Source organism: Protopterus annectens, chromosome 3.part1, assembly GCF_019279795.1.
Source record: "Protopterus annectens isolate FY-2018-M chromosome 3.part1, PAN1.0, whole genome shotgun sequence".
NCBI classification, from domain to species: domain Eukaryota; kingdom Metazoa; phylum Chordata; order Ceratodontiformes; family Protopteridae; genus Protopterus; species Protopterus annectens.
The window spans coordinates 1,837,921,298-1,837,940,554 of NC_056732.1; the positions used below are offsets into that span (position 1 = coordinate 1,837,921,298).

General features: G+C 39.6%; 1 protein-coding gene across 1 annotated transcript in view; it reads right to left on the reverse strand.

Annotated features, from left to right (window-relative positions):
* LOC122798734 (gastrula zinc finger protein XlCGF57.1-like) overlaps positions 1-19,257 on the reverse strand; it is a 195,510-nt gene that overhangs the window by 113,886 nt on the left and 62,367 nt on the right. The window contains exon 2 of the mRNA XM_044067835.1: positions 5,637-5,763. Coding sequence (XP_043923770.1) covers positions 5,637-5,763 — 127 coding nt within the window. The remainder of the gene's footprint in view (positions 1-5,636; positions 5,764-19,257) is intronic.

Genomic DNA, 19,257 nt, shown 5'->3' on the forward strand with positions numbered 1-19,257 from the left:
CACTCATCCTGCCTGTCTCACCTTCTACAGGACACTCATCCTGTCTGTCCCACCTTCTGCAGGACACTCATCCTGTCTGTCCCACCTTCTGCAGGATACTCATCCTGCCTGCCTCACCTTCTACAGGACACTCATCCTGCCTGCCTCACCTTCTACAGGACACTCATCCTGCCTGTCTCACCTTCTACAGGACACTCATCCTGTCTCACCCACCTTCTGCAGGACACTCATCCTGTCTGTCCTACCTTCTGCAGGACACTCATCCTGTCTGTCCTACCTTCTGCAGGACACTCATCCTGTTTGTCCCACCTTCTGCAGGATACTCATCCTGTCTGTCCCACCTTCTGCAGGACACTCATCATGTCTCACCTACCTTTTGCAGGACACTCAGCCTGTCTGCCCCACCTTCTACAGGACACTCATACTGTCTCACAAACCTTCTGCAGGACACTCAGCCTGCCTGCCCCACCTTCTGCAGGACACTTGGAATGAGGGTAAAGGGAAGCAGCACACACAGAAAACGTCTGTCCTACTATGGCTTGGTGAATGCATCCTTGACACACTACCTACAGACTTCACCGACAGAGCATTTTGCTTAGGTGTGAAGAAGTTCTGGCAGTGGATCCCAAAAGTTTATTTGCCTCTCATGATCTAACAAAACATAATTTGTGAGAGGAACTATTGCTAGATAGAGTCCCACAGAGAGCACAATATTCCTAAACACTTATGCTCATCGAGTACAGCTGTTACAAACAAGTGTACCTTTGCTAATTTGCATATCATGTTACCACTCTACTGTCACAGAGAAAATGAAGCACTCCCTTGTGTAACATCTTCATAAAGGTCTGACATGCAGAAAACTGCCAGCATGTCTTTCAGACTGATGTGAGACCTCACAAGATTAAAACTACAATCTTTGAGACAGAGGCAGACAATGCACCTTCCACCCCATATCTGACTCATCTGTGATCGGGAACTATGACACAAAAGCCTTCTTGTAAGGCCCACCTCAGCTGTCGTCCACTGCTGAGATCCGCTGCCAAATCTACTTGATTACAGACAAGAATAACAGGAACTGGATTGTCCTGTGGATCCACCTCTTGGTTCCACAAGTTATTATAATAAAACAGGACATTCCTGATGTGCATCTGGGAATTATGGGCCACCAGAATGTTGTCTGACATCTGAACCAAAATACTCTGTAAGCCCCTGGCTGCAGGTTCCATCAGAGCTATTATATAAATAAAATACCCTCATTTGATCTGACCACAGTCCTTGGTAAGGTTTCTCAAAGACTAATAAGAGTTCTCCATAACATCTTCATCCTGTATGGATTTGACAGCTTCTCATAGACTGTGAACCCCATAAATTCTAAAAAGAAAATGATCATCCTCTACTGTTTCCTGAGCTACGTCAGAGTCTGAACTGCTGCGAGCACTCAACAGTTATTGGAAGATGTGAAGAACAGTCACAAGACCACCCTCACTGAGAAGAAAAGTCACAAGACCACCCTCACTGCACTCCAACATCTGGCAAACATGCTGGAAGCAGTTAGCTAGCAAGAGGGAAGCACTCGCACCTGTAAATGATAACTCCCTGCCTAACAGGCTAGGACCCTCTTCTGAACACACATGCCAGTAAGTATCCTAGAGATTCAAGACTGTCATCTGTGTCCTCTATGAAAGTAGTAGAAAGAACTGATTAGTGACCAATTTGAACTTATTTACCTAGGCAAAATTATTTCAAGTTGACAAATAATAAAATGGTGTCCACACATCTAATTTCCTGGGTATGATAAACCATTTAGAATAGTAACTTGTTTGTATGACAGGCAAAGGGACTCCTTACGTGAAAATCATCCCTGTTAAATGTTCCCTAGCCAAACACCTACAAAACAGAGTAGAGAAATCAACTGTACCAAAAGACAAAGTCTGCTGAATTAAAACAATTTGTATTGCAGAACCTAATAACACATCTCCAGTGTCTTAGCCAATATGCCTTCCAGCAGGAGAAAAACAGTTTAAAATACACTGGATAATCCTTTTACAATAAAGCTGATGTCATATAATCAAAATAGTTTATTAGTGAAAGTGGTCTATAGCACGTAACAATAAGCTATAATACAAAGCATTGCAGTTACCTCATTATTTAACCCACTAAGGGACTGAAATCAATATTTCAAAATATAAGCAGACTCCTAATACAACCACTTTTTATATTTACATAGAATTTCCAGTTAGTAATCCATTCCCGAATCAAATATTTATTATTAGTGCCAGTATCTGAAAAGTCTAGAAATTGTCTACATACAGGGCTATCCGTGCTCTTATTTTTAACAGCTCTGAGAAGTTCTAACAACCTAACTTTGGCACATATTTTTTCTTGTCTGTATGAGACAATGATGAATAGTTGTTGTTGTTGTCTTTTGGCTTTTCCCGGTTAGGGGATGCCACAGCAGAACTCCGGTCCGCTAATGATTGGCAGTAGATTTTTACGTGCCGAGTTGCCAGCTCTGACGCACAACCTTCAACGAAGGTACGCCCATTCATGCATGTCTCCACACAGAAGAAACTTTAGCTGAGAATCGAACCGGACAATGTCTTACTGTGAGGTGACAACGCTACCGCAGCACCACATAGTATAATGAATAAAATGTAAAAATGCATCCATTAACCGTGTAACCTTCTGCCTGACATTAAACGTCTGTTATCAATACAGCATTCATTTCCAACTATGAGGAAGCCTCAATAACATAACTTTTGAAACTGACATAACAGATGTGAACAAAGTAATCCTATACACTTGGTTGCTTCTGTAAGTTGCTCTCAGTTTTGTGAAGAACAGGGTCTGCAGTTCCTTAACTGTAGATATAATCCCTAGTACTTACATAATATGGTACTTATTCTGGGTGAACATATAAACAAAGGCACAATCTGGTGTTTTGAGACAATGTCTAACTTTCTTCCACCCCTGCATGTCCAAGCAAGTCCCAAGATGATATAAGCAAGAATATCTGCCAATGGTAAGGGGCACTAAAATGGATACAAACGTGTGCACTTTGGAGGTTTTGTACTGCAGATCCTTGAATGACATAAGACAGGCATTAATTTACACAGCCTGTATCTCAGATTTAGAAATAAGTACAAACAAAAGGGAAAGCCTGTTTGCAGTAATCCACCGTTGTATTCCTGTAGGTGTTTTCCAGTCAGACAGCTAACAAAAGTAGAATTTACACATTCTCAATATCAATCAATGAAAACATGAAGCAATCCTTCTTTGAGCCTTAAGTTGTCTGGTTTATTCAAAGTAATATGCGGTTTTGTCTATCAGACTTTATCAGATACCATGTTTCTTCCTGGAAAACCAGTACAATTCTAGCCGTTTAAATAACCCTAAGTAAGGTGGAGTGGTGGAAAATGGCCCTTATGACTGGGGTAAGGCTATGGTTAATGGCTGGCTTATAGCTGGGCCTGTTGGTTGGAGGGGAGGTCAAGTCCCTAATTAGAATAAGAGACTGATCAGCTAATAGTTAGGCCAACTGATTCAGGAAACCGAGAAGGTCAAAAACTCAGATTTTCAACCTAACATTGCCTGTTACCCTCCCTTTATTGATGACATTTTTATCATAAGGACAGGCAATGAATGAAGGTCAGCACCTGGAGTTTTTTGACTACATCAACAATTTCACATACTTACTCAGGTTTACCACACACTGCAGCAAAGAAAAATGTAAATTTCCTGGCTCTTACCGTCAGTAAAAGATAGACAGATGGGCAGCTAAATGGGGTTAGTGTGGATGGATGGGGACAGGGCAACTTGATGGTTATAACCATCTCTGATGTTAGTGACCAAGGTATGGAGATGTGTTTAAGATAAAGATAGCAAGAGGCCATCTGTGTTGTACATGAACCAGATATAGGGATGAATATGTATAATGGAAGATAGGCTGAATGTGAAAGTAATCTTGTGCCATACCTCTGAACTCATCCCACATTCTGGAGTTCAGCCTAAAACTGTGTCTGTACTGTTATGGAGTTATCCTTCCAGAAGTAAATCATGAATTTCTAGGCATACCTCTCAAACTCTTAGAGCAAGAAATCTGGACAAAACGATTAATAAAAGTGGGACAAAGGCCCCACAATTGGGACAATTTCAAACTTAGAAAGTGATAGAATAACGTGTTTTGCATTAGCATGAAGCATGAATTTTCTGAAGGGTATGAAGTCTGAAACTCAAATGTCTGTCATTCTCTAACTTCAGTCTTCAATGATTTTCCACTAATTTGCCAGAAAACCATAGTTTTATGAAAAATGGAGCAAAGGTATGAGGCAAAAGTCTGGACATTCTGCGAAAATCTGTACAGTTGACATGTATAATGGTGAATATGCAGTGCAGAAAACATACATGGTGCATTCCCACCAAAATTCACAACCAAATGCAGAAGTACAAAAAAAATTATCTCACCTAAAAAACCTAAATGTGAACACTTTTGATTTGTAGGTGTTGAGCCTCACAGTGTTCAAGGGATTGATCCCCAGTGTGAGAGGCTGTGCCCCATACCCCATCTTCTTTCGGCTTTTCCCAGTTAGGGGTCACCACAGCGGATCACCTGTCCGCTCATGATTGGCAGTGGAGTTTTACAGTGTCAAGTTGCCAGCCCAGCACCCAACCTTCCACAGAAGGCACACACATGCACGCACTCACGTCTAGGGCCAATTTACAGTGCCCAATCCACCTACAGTATGTCTTTGGAAAGTGGGAGGAAACTGGAGCACCCAGAGGAAACCCACGCGACCACAGGGAGGACATGCAGACTCTACACAGAAGGCACCCCAGCCGAGGATCGAACCAGAGAACCTTTGCTGTGAGGCGGCAATGCTAACCACTGCACCACCGCAGCCACCCATTGTGCCCCATACCCCATAATTTACATATATTTGCACTCAGAGATAGTACCACTTCAAAGAAAAGACATTTTCATTGGAGAAAATACTTTCTAAAATGCCTGCATTTGGTCAGCTTTAACTACATTAAAGTGCAGCAGTTTATTTAATAAGATGTGACTACATCACAGCATATGGATCTGAATTTTATTTCCATAACTTCTTCTTCTTTCGGCTGCGCCCATTAGGGGTCACCACAGCAGATCAACTGTTTTCATTTCTTCCTGTCCTCTGCATCTTGCTCTGTCACACCAACAACCTGTATGTCCTCTCTCCCCACATCCATAAACCTTATCTTAGGCCTCCCTCTTTTCCTGTTACCTGGCAGCTTCATCCTTAGCATCTTTTTCCCAATATACTCTGCATCCCTCCTCAGCACATTTATTTCCACAGCTAAAACTTGAAAAATGCTTAGCTGTGGAGTTAGTTAACCAGACTAAAGCTATTCCGTCATACCTGAAAAGAGCAGTTGTGAACAGATCATCTACTTTATTCATGGACAAAGGTTAAATGGAGGAGAGGATTAATGTGGTTACCACTTTGGTCTAGGGAAATGAACAAACGAATTTACAAAAACATCTCCTAATTTAATATTTCATTCCATACAACTTTTTTTCTGTTCTGCAATGAACTGCATACCTCAGATAGGATAGTGCACCCACAAACACAGCACTTCTGAGAATATCTTCTTACCTAGTGAAACCATGAATTCATAATTCTGAACCATCACCTCCCTGTACAGCACTTTATCCTGTTCACTCAATGTCTTCCACTCGTCTCTGGAAAACTCAATAGAAACTTCTTCAAAGCTTTCAGGCACCTAGAAGGACACAACATTCATCAGCATAATCTTAACTCCATTGCATACAGTACTGAACGCCAAATGTTTCAATACAGAGAATGATGGCTGTATTCCCAAATTGTAATGAGACTATGTGTTTGGAAATACCAACCAAACTTTTTTATTATTAATCGGAACTAAAAATTGAATAATGATAAAACATCAATATCAAAGTGAAGAATATCATCAACTTTAAAACAAGACTTACATATGATCCCCTGTTGAAATGCCCAGAGTTGTAGGTGCAAGCCCAGAAATGCTGAAAATAAGAAAGACCGAAAACACAAAAGAACACTGAGTATTGAATATTCCTTTTCTCGTTTAATTTTTTTTTTTTACAGGCAGGCATGCCCCCAAGCCTTCCCTTCCCCCACAAACTGATACATACCAACTACAAGATCACCAAATCTTGGAGAAAAAGGATTTTTCCAAGGAACAGCAATCTTGGACTTATGTGCAAGACTGCATTTTCAGCCATTCAAGTTTTGCTATTCCAGGGCTCGCACCAATAAGTCTAGACCCTTCAAATGATAACCTTAACTGTACATACAAACTATTTACAGGAGTGGTAACATGATTTTCTCTTCAGCCAGCAGTAACAGTTAACATTTACATTTCAAATACATTTTACATAACCTCCTTTCCAAAATTCCATTGCTTTATTCATTACATCAAAATATCCACTTTATTTTTTGGCTTTCCCATAAGCCATGCCCAGTCATTCCTCTACCTTCATTTTAACAGAACAGAAGCCAGGTAAATGCACAAGTGAGAAGTCAGGTACACACCTTATATTACTCATTACATCCAAATATATTACAGTCAGACAATAATGGCACGTACATGAAATCAATATGTACATATCATTTTTATAACATGAATATTACCCCTTAAAGTATTATTCTAATGCTACTGAAAATGGAAATGTTCACTTTTGACATGATGTCTGCTAGCATTTGAGATAAAAAATCTCTGTACAGTCTCATCCAGCCAGGACATCTTGCTAAGACACAAACTGGGCAACATACTACATTTCATTTTACAAAATAACACAACTTTCTTCTCCTGCCTAGTTATTTTAAAATGTATTCATGCAATTTGTGTAACAGGCACCTTCTGCTCATCAGTATGTGTCAGTGATTACAGACAGAGTAGAACATCTTCACAATACCATCTGCTTCCTTGACCATCACGTTTAATGATTTTACAGCATAACCCCTGAAGTGACCTGTACATTGGGTGCATAGATGCACATATTTGTCATGCTGCCCATCACAGTCAAACACTTGCAAATATTACTAAGTCTATTAGCAATCAGTTCACTCACCAGCATTCAAAATAATGTGTTGTTATACAGGTTCATATCTGCAAAGTCTCTGAGAATGTAACTCTTCTGCCTTTACCCTGTAGCAGTCCAAAGTTTCATAAACAGTAATGTGTTATTACTCCCATTCTCAGCTTTTGGGGAAACCTTAGAAATATTAACAAAGCACTGCTTTATATGACCACTCATGTAGCCCACACGGTTGTTCTTGCCAATATGCTTTACCCAATAAGCATGTAGCCCACACGGTTGTTCTTGCCAATATGCTTTACCCAATAAGTATGTAGCCCACACGGTTGTTCTTGCAAATATGCTTTACCCAATAAGCATGTAGCCCACACGGTTGTTCTTGCCAATATGCTTTACCCAATAAGCATGTAGCCCACACAGTTGTTCTTGCCAATATGCTTTACCCAATAAGCATGTAGCCCACACAGTTGTTCTTGCCAATATGCTTTACCCAATAAGCATGTAGCCATTGTCTTTCTGGTGTTACTTATGTTGTTACTCTTCCTCTATTTAAATAGTTTCTGGAATTTTTTAGTCTTAGCAGTGGTACGGCGGTAGCGTTGTTACCTCAGAGCAAGAGGTTCTCCCATTCGATTCTCGGCTGGGTTTGGGAGTGCCTTCTGTGTGGAGTCTGCATGTCCTCCCCGTGGTTGGGTAGCATTCAAAAGACATGCATGCGTAAATGGGCGTGCCTTCGTTGAAGGTTGGGCATCGAGCTGGCACCTCGGCATTTCGTAAAAATCTACTGCCAACCTTTAGTGGACCAGAGTTCCGTTGTGGCGACCCCTTACCAGGAAAAGCCGAAAGACAAACAACAACAACCAGTGTCCTCTATTAAATGTTCTTCATTTTTATAATCCAGTATAGGAAGGAGACACACCGTAACGCATCTATTGACAACCAGGGTGACGTGAATACCTCCACCCCATATGACTGAAAATACCACAGGACCAGGTGGAACAGTAACATGAATTCTGTGCTGCTGTCATTACTTAAATAAGGCCAGGAACAGCACCCTTTGTTGCAGTACGCTCACAGAAACTATAGCCACCGTTCATAGTCTGCCCTTCACCAGGATCCTCTTTCTTGATCACCACAATACAAAAACAAATTATCCTTTTCATACCAAGTCACAAACTGTAACAAAACCAGTTTCAAACATCTGTACACTCAATCTGCCATAGTCAACAGCAAGCAATAGTTTTTTTATCCTTAATAATTATTTAGAAAACCATCTATTATGTCACAAACTCAAGACATTCCAGTCATCCTCAATTTCTAGCATTCATCTCACATTGCACATTCTTGCCTCGTCTTCCATGCCAACCAACTTTTTTGCTCGATATAAACAATTTTCCAACTTACTTTACACACCTGCCGTTCACTGTTCCACACAATGCCACAACTGTTCATTCAAAAATTCACTGGAATCATCACCAGAGAACTGCATTGGTTTCATACATCACTTTAGGAGAACGATCACCATTTTCACTTGCTACCTCTCTGCTTCAACAGCTCCAAGCATCTTCAACTTTCTGAACCTCGTGACTTCTTGGTGGATGATTTGACATCATCATCATTCGTAGAAGACATACCGATGACCAAGTGCCTTTGACATTCTTTCCGAGACTCCAGACACATCTCCTCTTTACCCCTTTTTTTGGCAAATAGGAAAACATTTGCAGGGATTCAGAAACAGCCACACCACAGCAGGTAGGAGGTAACACCAAAACAGACTGTTTATAAAATCATAGAAAATGTGCCTAACATATCTGTTATTCACGGTTTACCTTTAGAAAGGCGATTCACACTCGGGCAAACAGCAATTGTTCGAAAGGCTATTTGAAAAGTTTGCAAACGCCGAAAGAAAAAAGGTTCGAATGTACAATGAGTGAATGCACAGTGACATTCGCTCATTGCACATTCAACATTGTGGGGCAGATTGCACTATAGTGGGGATTGTAAAATGGTCCCTTTCCCCACTGTAGTACGACCTCGGAGTTAGAATATTAAAGTAGGGATGGGGTGGGGGGTGCAGGGGGGCTTGCCCTCCTGCTTCACACTTCTTTTTTTTTTTTGTTCGACATGAATGTTCGAAAAACAGCGAATCTGCTTTTCCATTTGCTGTTTTTCGAATATTAAGGACTATCGGTGTTTTCACTTTCATGGTTACGAGTCACTCATAAGAGCATTCGAACCACTGTGAATCACCTTTATAAAGGTAAACCATTATTCACAATGAAGAAAGACTTCATTACGGAAGAGTTTGCATCTCTGAATGACCCATACATTACCACTAGTGCAAATCAGGACTATCCTGCAGCACACACCATACTAGCTGTCCATGCAATGTAGTCTCACAGGCACACAGACACACACACACACACACACACACACACACACACACACACACACACACACACACACACACACACACACACACACACACACACACACACATATCCCAGAGTTGACAGAATGCCCCTGATGTCTCTTCTTATTTTTATTCCTGCTTTCATAAATCGCAGATCATTACATGCTGCCAATAATGGCAGACATTACAGTTTTATTCTTCTTACTGTTCGTAAAGTGAATCATCATCATCATCATGCAACACGTGTTGCTCTAGTAATGTTTTAAGTGGGTCCAAGTAATAGTTTAAAACCAACCCTGACATTACAGGATGCACCTGATGTTGCTCCTTATATGTGCCCTATCCTTTGTAACTCACAGTTCATTGTGGTCATTGAATTATGCCAGACATTAGAATTTTACACTTCTTATAGTGTATAAAACACATACTAACATAAGCTCTCTTGACATAGTGTAGAGGGCTTAGGCTCTGGTTGTCCAGCTACTTTCTGTGCCAGTGGTGCAAGGTTCAAAACCCCTTCCCACTGCTTTTTTACTTTAAATTGTTTTCTTTTTTTTAAAGGCTTAATATGTTAATAGCATCCCTGGATTGTGGGGGATAGTGCAGATAACTAACACTTCGATAAAGATCTCTGCGTGTGCAGAGGGTACAGGGTTTGAAACCTTTTACTTTAACTTGTCTCCCTTCCCCAGACTTAAGGTAATATGTGAAAGTATTCCTGGTGTTGTGTGGTAGTGCAGAGGACAAAAGCTCTGCTACAGAGCTGCTTGTCAATTCTTATCCTACAGGGCTTGAATCCTTTTTAAGTGCCATTAGGCCATGATATACAGAGTATCCCTGGAGTCCAGTGTTCCCCACCCCCCAATGCTGAAGAATGTGCTTGTTAGTCTAGGGAAGTGTGGACGTATGACTGTCCCCACACCCACTCACACAAACACACATATTCAGACATTCATGCATACACTCAGACAGACCCTCCACCTGATTCCATTCACAGACACACTAACCCATTCACCCCCCCATACCAACCCTACTTACCTCCTAACTAACCCCCTTATCGACACCACTTGGGTAAAAACACAGACACACGTGCATGCACATACATACACACATATATTTACATTTATTTATTTGTTTGTTTGCATTTGTTTACCATGTAGTGTCTGACTGGGCAAGGGGCTCGTTTTCATTGGAGACCAGGGGAGAAAAGCTCCAAGACAAGTGGTTGACAGAAACATAGCAATTAAAAAGATAAACAAATTATATTCATGAAAGAGGTTAAGATAAAATTTCTGAGTGCAGATAAGTGAAGTAAAAATGTACAAGAAAAAGAGGTAAAATACAATATCTGAGTACAGGTAGGTGATATGAAAAATATACAAAATAAAAGGCTGTTTTTACAACCCTTTTTAAATATATATATATTCTGTAATGTGTAACAGTTAAGAAAGAAAACAACAGGAATGTTACATGACGAAAGTTTTCAAATGGTTGATATAATAGTGAGGAGAAGAGAAGCATATAGTTGGGATAGTTGGAATTTTAGAGTAGAAGTTAGTCAGGTTGAAGGAGTTACCCTGGGTGGGTGCAGGAGCAGAGTCAGTGGTTTGTAAGGTGTTCTTTTAAGAGTACTTTAAATTTATGATTGTCAGGACTTTTAAGTATATGCTGGGGCAGTAGGTTCCAGGATTTGGATATTTTATCATTATAAAGACAGTCACCATAGTAGTTTTTTTACCTTAAAGAGTAGTTTATCAGAAGATCTTAGGCACATGGGGATAGTGTTTGGTTCAACTAGATTGAGGAGAGCTGGGCAGTGTTCAAGTTTCTGGATGACATTATGTGCTATGGTGAGCTGGTTTAGAGTCAATAGGTTGGGTTGTTCAAGCTAGTTGAGTTGGTGAAGTGTGGTACAGTAATGTGATTTATGGGGTTGGTTTATGGCAAATTTGGCTATTTTGTTATAACAGCTCTCAGGGTTGTTTAGGTCAGTCTTGCGTGGGTTGGTGAAGATTTGTGACCAGTAAAGAAGGGTAGAAAGTAAGTAGGATCTGGCAGTGGAAAGTGTATAGTTAGTTAGGAAAGGTTTGGCTTTACTGAGTGAGCTGAGTTCGCTGTGAACTTTATTGATTGTTAGTGATATGTGTATGTCAAATTTTAGACAGCTGTCTATTTTTACACCCAGAAGTTTAGTCTTATTAACCAGTTCTATTTTTGTACCATTGGAGGAGTACATATTAAGAGAGATTTGGTTATTTTGTGTTCTTTTAGTGCAGAAGACCATAAACTTAGTTTTATTAAGGTTGAGAATAAGTTGAAGGTTGGTGAGGTATTTTTCTACATCTTGGTGAGATTTTTGTGTTTTTTCTTGTAGTTCTTGGGTAGAAGTGGCAGAGCAGATAACACAGGTGTCATCAACGTATTGAACAATGATGGCTAGTTGAGTGGAGGACGTGAGCACATTGGTAAATATAATAAAGACGAGTGGTCCAAGGATGGAGCCTTGGAGGACTTCCACAGAGACAGGTAGCAGGGGGACAGTATGTTTTCCCATCTAGTGGGCTGCTGTCTGTTTGAAAGATAGCTATGAAACCAAATCAGGGCTGTTATACTGAGGTTATTAGTTGCTAGTCTGTTGAGCAGTATTTGATGGGATACCATATCGAAAGCTTTGGACATATCAAGTAAAACAAACCAAAAAGCACGAAACACAAAAACCATTGAAAGGCAGGCTGGAACACAATCAGAGCACTCTTAAGATAAAAACCGACGTTTATTTTACACAGATAGAAATGAGCGCTTTTGGCAAAAATAATATTTTGCCTTCATCAGACAAACAGCAAGATGTTACAGTGATGCAACTTTTATACCCAAGATACAATTAGTGTGATCCAATCGAAGAAAAATGCATTATTTAATTGACAGTTACTAAGGGAACCTTAAAAGCGTCTGCTGATGTTAAAAAATAAAACCTATTTTAATTCATAAGAAACAAAACCATGAAAAATAGAAAAATATGTACTACTGAAAGTTTTTAAAACCAAGTCATGAATTAAATATACATTAATTAGTATACATGTGTATAATTTTTAAAAATATTTAAACACATTTATTCTAATTGAGTCATGCTTACATCACCTCCAACACACCATAATAAAAAGATGAAACAAGAAAATTGATGTTAACCAATAATCACACTACTTGTTAAAGACAGTTTAAAAACCATATTGATCTATGACCAAACAAGTCTTTATGTATACTTGTGTAAAAATGAGTTATGTAAATCTATTATAAGACACGCTCACTAATGCTATAAATATCCTAATCTCAGCTAAAGCCCAAAGATAACTACCTATGTGTTTAGTCTGAGTAAATCAACTTCTGTACAGTTCTATATATTTAGGTGTGACCCAAGTCTAATTGTCATATGTTGCAAACCTACCTATTATAGGAAAGCCACTTCAAGACACATTTAATAGAAAGGGCTTCATTGATGCCTGGCATGAGGTGTGCCCTAGTGCATACCTGCCATAGCAATTCATCGATTTCTAATCGAATTTGCCATGGACCACCCCTTATGTCAGGGTCCCTTTGTTGTAAAATAATAAAACTAAAATTGTGCCCATTATTCTCCATAATGTGCCTAGCCAAGGCATTTGTAACATCTTTCTTGGTAATAGCGTACTGGTGTTCATATATTCTAGTTTTTAACTTTCGCTCGGTCTTACCGATGTAGAATGCCTTGCAAAAATTGCACAATGCTGCATAAATTACAGTTTTTGTTTCACAATTATAGTGATTATTCACTTTATATTCTTTATCGTTAATACTGAAGTGATTCCCAACTTTGATGTACCTACATTGGGCACATGAGTCACACTTAAACATACTGTTTGGTCTGTTTGAATGCAGTTTTTTCTTTGTCCTCTCTAAAATTGTTTTCAAATTGTCGCCTCTCCTATAAGTGATTTTGGGCCTGTCACCTAAGAGGTTAAAAAGATTCCTGTCATTTCTTATGATGTCCCAGTTTTTGTTAATGATTTCGTTAATTTTGTAATAATCTAAAGAATATGTGTACAAAAAACTAGTGCAATACTTGTCCTTGTCCGCCATATTCCCCACAACGGTTCCACCTGTAACCAAAATATCTTCGTGGGTGATAGCGCTGTTATTGCTATCCTGACCAGGTAGTAAAGGAGAAAAGTAACCTTCTTCTCTTTTACGGGACACCTCAGTTATAATACTTGAAATTAAAGTGACTGGGTAACCTCTTGATTTAAACATGTTCATTAATTTGTTACATTCAGCATCAAAATCCTGAACATCTGTCACCATACGTGCCGCCCTTACAATCTGACCCTTTATGACAGCTCTTTTTTGGTGATATGGATGATTGCTTGAAAAATGTAACAAAGAATTGAAATACGTGGGTTTCCTGTAAATTAAACTTTTGAATCTATGATTGATTTTATCATTAATAAGAAGTATGTCCAAATAATTAATCTCAGTATCCCCTATGTTAAACGTAAACTCCAGAAAGTTCGTCATTTTAGTGATCCTGTCTACAAAGGAAGGAATGATTTCCTTGTTACCTTCCCAAATGCAAAATATGTCATCCTGGTACCTAGTGTACCAGGTGACATATTTTTGGAACCACTCATCTTTAAATAGTAAAGTGGACTCCCAATGTGCCATGACAGCGTTCGCGAATGTACCACCACAGAGAGAGCCCATTGCTACCCCTGATATTTGTAAGTAAAAGTGGTTCTCAAATGCGAAAAAATTATTGGCTAGTACCAACTCCAACAAGGTCTCCACAAGATAGATGGTGTCATCCTTGACATTTTTAGCTAACATAAATTCCCTCACCCAAGTGAGTCCAGTAGTTTGAGGTATAACGGTGTACAGGTCTTTGACGTCTATGGTCAAAAATACTGCGTCGGTTACGTACTTTTGTTTACTTATGTTCTCTAGAAAAGACCAAGAGTCTTTACATATATGGACTTCACTTTCAATAAGGGGTTTAATTACACTGTCGATAAATTTAGCACAAGCGTAAGTAATGGAACCCCTCCCATCCACTATGGGTCTGAAAGGGGGTGCATATAGACGTTTGTGCAATTTAGGTGTTCCAAAAAGGGCTGGGATTCTTGGGGCAGCCATAGTCAGGTATCTATGGACATCTGTATCTATGAACCCTTCTAAGAATAGATCATCCAAAATGTTGTTGATCTTCTTGTATGCAACATGTATTTCATTCAAAGAAACAGGTTTATAGGCTGGTGTATGAAGATGTTCTGTCATATATTCAACATATTTACAATGGTCCATAAATACCACACCCTCACCCTTATCTGGTTTCATGGCTCTCACACTGCAATCTTTCAACAAATGTATGAAATCCCATTCTAATGAAGAAATGTTACTTAAATGTCTTTGGTTACCATACATTACTTGATTTTTGATTGCCCATAAATCCATCTCACATATTTTTTCGAATGTGTTTAAAATAGGGTGAAGGGGTGGGTTATATGAACTAGAAACTCTTAAAATCTTGACTGTGCTGGTATCATTACCCATTAATGAATTTAAATTAAGTTTACATACAAACACCTTCAAATCTATGATAGTTTTTCCTATGTCCATATGATGTCCAGGAACAAAGGTAAAGTCCTTAGCTAAAAAATCTACCATATCCTGTTGAATGTCCAAAGTTGTATAGTTATACACAGTGAAGTCACAATTAGTACTCTTATATAATTTTGGTTGTAAACCAAAATTAAAAATGTCAATCATCTCCTGCGAGCTCGTCTCCTGTTCCTCGTGTTGTTCTGTGGTTGGGCTCGGGGACGATTGTTGCCCCGAGAGTTGTTGACTGGGCAAAAATCCTGATGGTCCTGTTGGTTGGAAACCTCAACAGGGAGATTCTGTGAATCTTGTAAATGATTATTATCCCTAGACCCAACTTCAGACATATTCCTATAATTATGGACATTGTTATTGTTGTTAAATCTAGGGCTCCTTCTTGGGGCCTGTCTTTGTTCACTAGAAACATTAGGAATGTTGCTAGTATATGGTTGGATGACCTCAGCATTCTGTTGGCCATTTTCCATATTGTCATTGAAAGTTATTTGCACATTTCGAGAAAGTCTAGGGTAGGCACATTTGTTTGAATAATCATTTATGTCCCTGGATAATTTCTTTCTCTTGGTAAATAACAATTTATCCATACTAGCTTCAATACTAGTATATATCCGACAGTATTCATATTTATAACGAAGAAATTCAAAGTCAGTTTTAATTTCATTTTCTAAAGACCCCAATTCAGTTGTCAAATTAGAAATGTCTTTTGAATAAAAAGTTATGAGTGCCTGCAAAAACTCAATCCCCTGTCTATCAAACAAATCAATTAATTCTTGATAAAAGGGGGTGTTGTCAGTCAAGCCAGCGGGAAACCGACACTGGCGAAGTCCTTTTGGTATTGTCTTGTCTCTAATGCATTCATTTAAATATGACACTTCTAACTACAGTTTTCTGCATTTATATAACTTAGAGTCAAATTGGTCTATTTTGTTACTTAAGTTGTTATTCTCACCATTAAATGCTGCCATAGATCCCACGTTTGAATTTTGTCGTTGACTAAAAAAATTGTTGTTATCCAAAAAGTTAGTCATCACAGGAATCCCATCATTGTTGGATACTCCGTTGTTGCTCCTGCGCGTTTGAAAACCAAAGTGCGTGTTCCCCTTTTGTGGACAAGCCGCAGTGGTTAGAATCAAATGGTCGTGGTCAGCGTTAGATGCTGAAAAATTGATGTGAGGTGTTGAAGCATTATTAGCGCTACAATGGGCAGACGAACGCTATCAAGTAAGACAGATGAGACACGTTGACCTTCATTTTTGAGGAGGTTTACAGTGTTAGTGAAACTGAGGAGTGCAGTATTAGTACTATGCTCAGGTCGGAAACTATGCTGGGTGTTAGATAAGAGGTTGTTGTTGAGGAAATAGTCGAGTAGTTGCTGATGAATACACTTTTCTAAGATATTGGAAAGTGGTGATAAGATAGCAATTGGACGGTAGTTTGTGAAGTCAGTACAGTTTGGACGGTGCAGTGGTGCAGTGGTAGCATTGTCGCCTCACTGCAAGAGGTTCTCCGGTTTGATTCTTGGCTGGGGTGCCTTCTGTGTGGAGTCTGCATGTCCTCCTTGCATTCGTGTGGGTTTCCTCTGGGTGCTCTGCTTTCCTCCCGCATTACAAAGACATGCATCTGGAGTGTTTCTCCCCAGGCCTCCTCTGAAAATTGTCTTCGTTCCAAGTTGGACTTTCCTGGTTAACAAATGTTAAATAAATAAAATAAGTACAAGGGCTGCCTTTGGGTAGGGGATCACATCTGATATCTTCTAAAGGAGAGGAACATATTATCCTGAGATGGAGCAGTTGATTAAGATACGGGGTATGAGATTGTTGTGGCAGCTAGCCTTAGAAATTCACTAGGTAGCAGATCTACTGTAAGAGTACAGGATTTTAATTTGTGTAGGAGCTTTTTTATATGTTTGGTTTGGATGGGCTTAAATGAGGATGAAGGTAAGTTTGGAACTGAAAAGGTAGGAACTGAAAGAGGTAGGTTAGTGTTGTGATTTAGTGAGTATTAAACTGAGATCCTATGCAGTCTGAGGTGTTTTTGGTGGATAGAGCAGGATTAGAGGGTGTACCTGGGTTTAGAAGATAACTGATACTATGCAAAAAAATTTGGGGATTATTTAGATGTTTTTGTTGACATGTTTGGAAATCATTTTTTGGTCATATTTGATTTGTTTTTTTGGCTAGATTTCTCAACTGTAGATATGAGGTGAGGTTATCACTGTTTTAAGATCTTTGGTATCGTGACCAGGCTTTATCCCTATGTTTAAGTACACATTTGGTGTCATTAGATAACCAGGGGAGTTGTTTGGACCTGATACTGATTCTTCTAGTGGAAGCAAGGTTATCAAGTATGTGGAGGACAGTACTGTTAAAATATTGCACAGCTTGGTCTAACTGGAGGAATTTTAGCAGTGACCAATCACTTTGTTGAAGTAAAGTATTAAACATAGTGGGGAGATGTTCTTCTTGCTATGGAAGTTTTTAAAAATGATGTTGTTGGTTCTGTGAAGCCATTTCCTAAGTAGAAAGGTGGGGGAGTGGTCACTGTGTGTGTCTGGAAGGCAGCCAGCTTGATAATATAGGTTGGGTCTGTTTGTAAGTATCCAGTCTAAAATTGATTCTTCATTGATGTGTTTGTCAATACGTGTGGGAGAGTTTATGCTTTGTGAGAAACTGTAAAGGTTAATAAAGTTAGAGGGGTTATTGGTGGAGCAAGTAAGCCAATCAAGGTTGAAATCTCATAGTACTACTATTTCTTGACTGAAATAAGAGGATGCCCAGGAGAGGAGGTGTTCAATGTTGGGGAGGTTGTTGCCAGGGGGAAAGTAGGTAGCAATGATTATTTTTGTTTTGTGGGAGTTGGTTTCTAAGCGAGCTGTTATCATTTCACAATTGGGGAGGTCTGGGGGAGGACAGGTTTGTTGAACAGGTTGGGGGGAGTCTTTAAACATGATAGCAATCCCTCTACCCCATTTATTCAGTCTGTCACACCTAATAATGTTACAACCATTTGTGAGACTCTCTGTCGTTGACATGGGGCTTTAGCTACTTCTCAGTAATAACAGCTATGCCTGGAGGGTAGTGGGCAAGGACAGCAAGAAAGTCAGCTGCTTTGTTAGTGATGCTTCTGAGGCTGAAGTTAGTCATTAAAAGGTCAGAGTGTCTGTCTCTGGAAAGTGGGGGACTATGCGGAGAACTGGAAAGATTTTGATGTGGAGAGTTAGGGGTAGAAAGGGGGAAGAATGGGAGTAGAGAGGGAAGATGTGTGTGGACCATGGGTTAGGATGAATATCTGCCTGGAGTTTAACGTGAGTGATAGAGTGGAGTAGGATGGATTTGAGTTTAGTGAAATGCTTATGATATGTGTAAGAAGAGTGTGGGGGTATGGGTTTGGATACATTTGTAAGCATATAATTGGGAGTTGATGCTGTTGAAAAGGTGTGCTGAGATGTAAATGTTAATGTAGGTGTGGTGGTGGTATAGATTTGTAAGTAATTTATGAGATATGTGTGGTAGGAGGTGGAATTATAAGTCAAGCAGAGAAGAGAGAATATGCTTAGTGTACTTTGTATTGAAGTAATATAGGACATACTAAATTGAGTCAGTGCTAGTAGATGAAATATATGTATATGGGAGTGACACACACACGCACTCACACATGCACGCATACACACACACACACACACACACACACACACACACACACACACACACACACACACACACACACACACTGAAGGTCACTCATCCCTTTGTATATACTCACACATGCAGACACACACACACACACACACACACACACACACACACACAAGGTCACGGGTCTCTATCATATGAGCAAATGGCACAAATTGTGAACGCTCATAATATTGAAAGTACCGGTCCTCAAACTTCCTATTGTGGGGGTCTATGTCCCCCCACCCCCTGCTAAATATATATTCCAACTCCGAGATCACACTACAGTGAGGAAAGGGCAAATATCCCATTTTTCACTGCACCGCAATTTCAGAAAAAGCACTTCAAGGTCCAGTACATTCGATATTATGAGTGTTTGCAATTTGTGCAATTCGCTCAAATAACACAGACCCGGAGGTCACTCATCCCTTTATATATACTCACACATG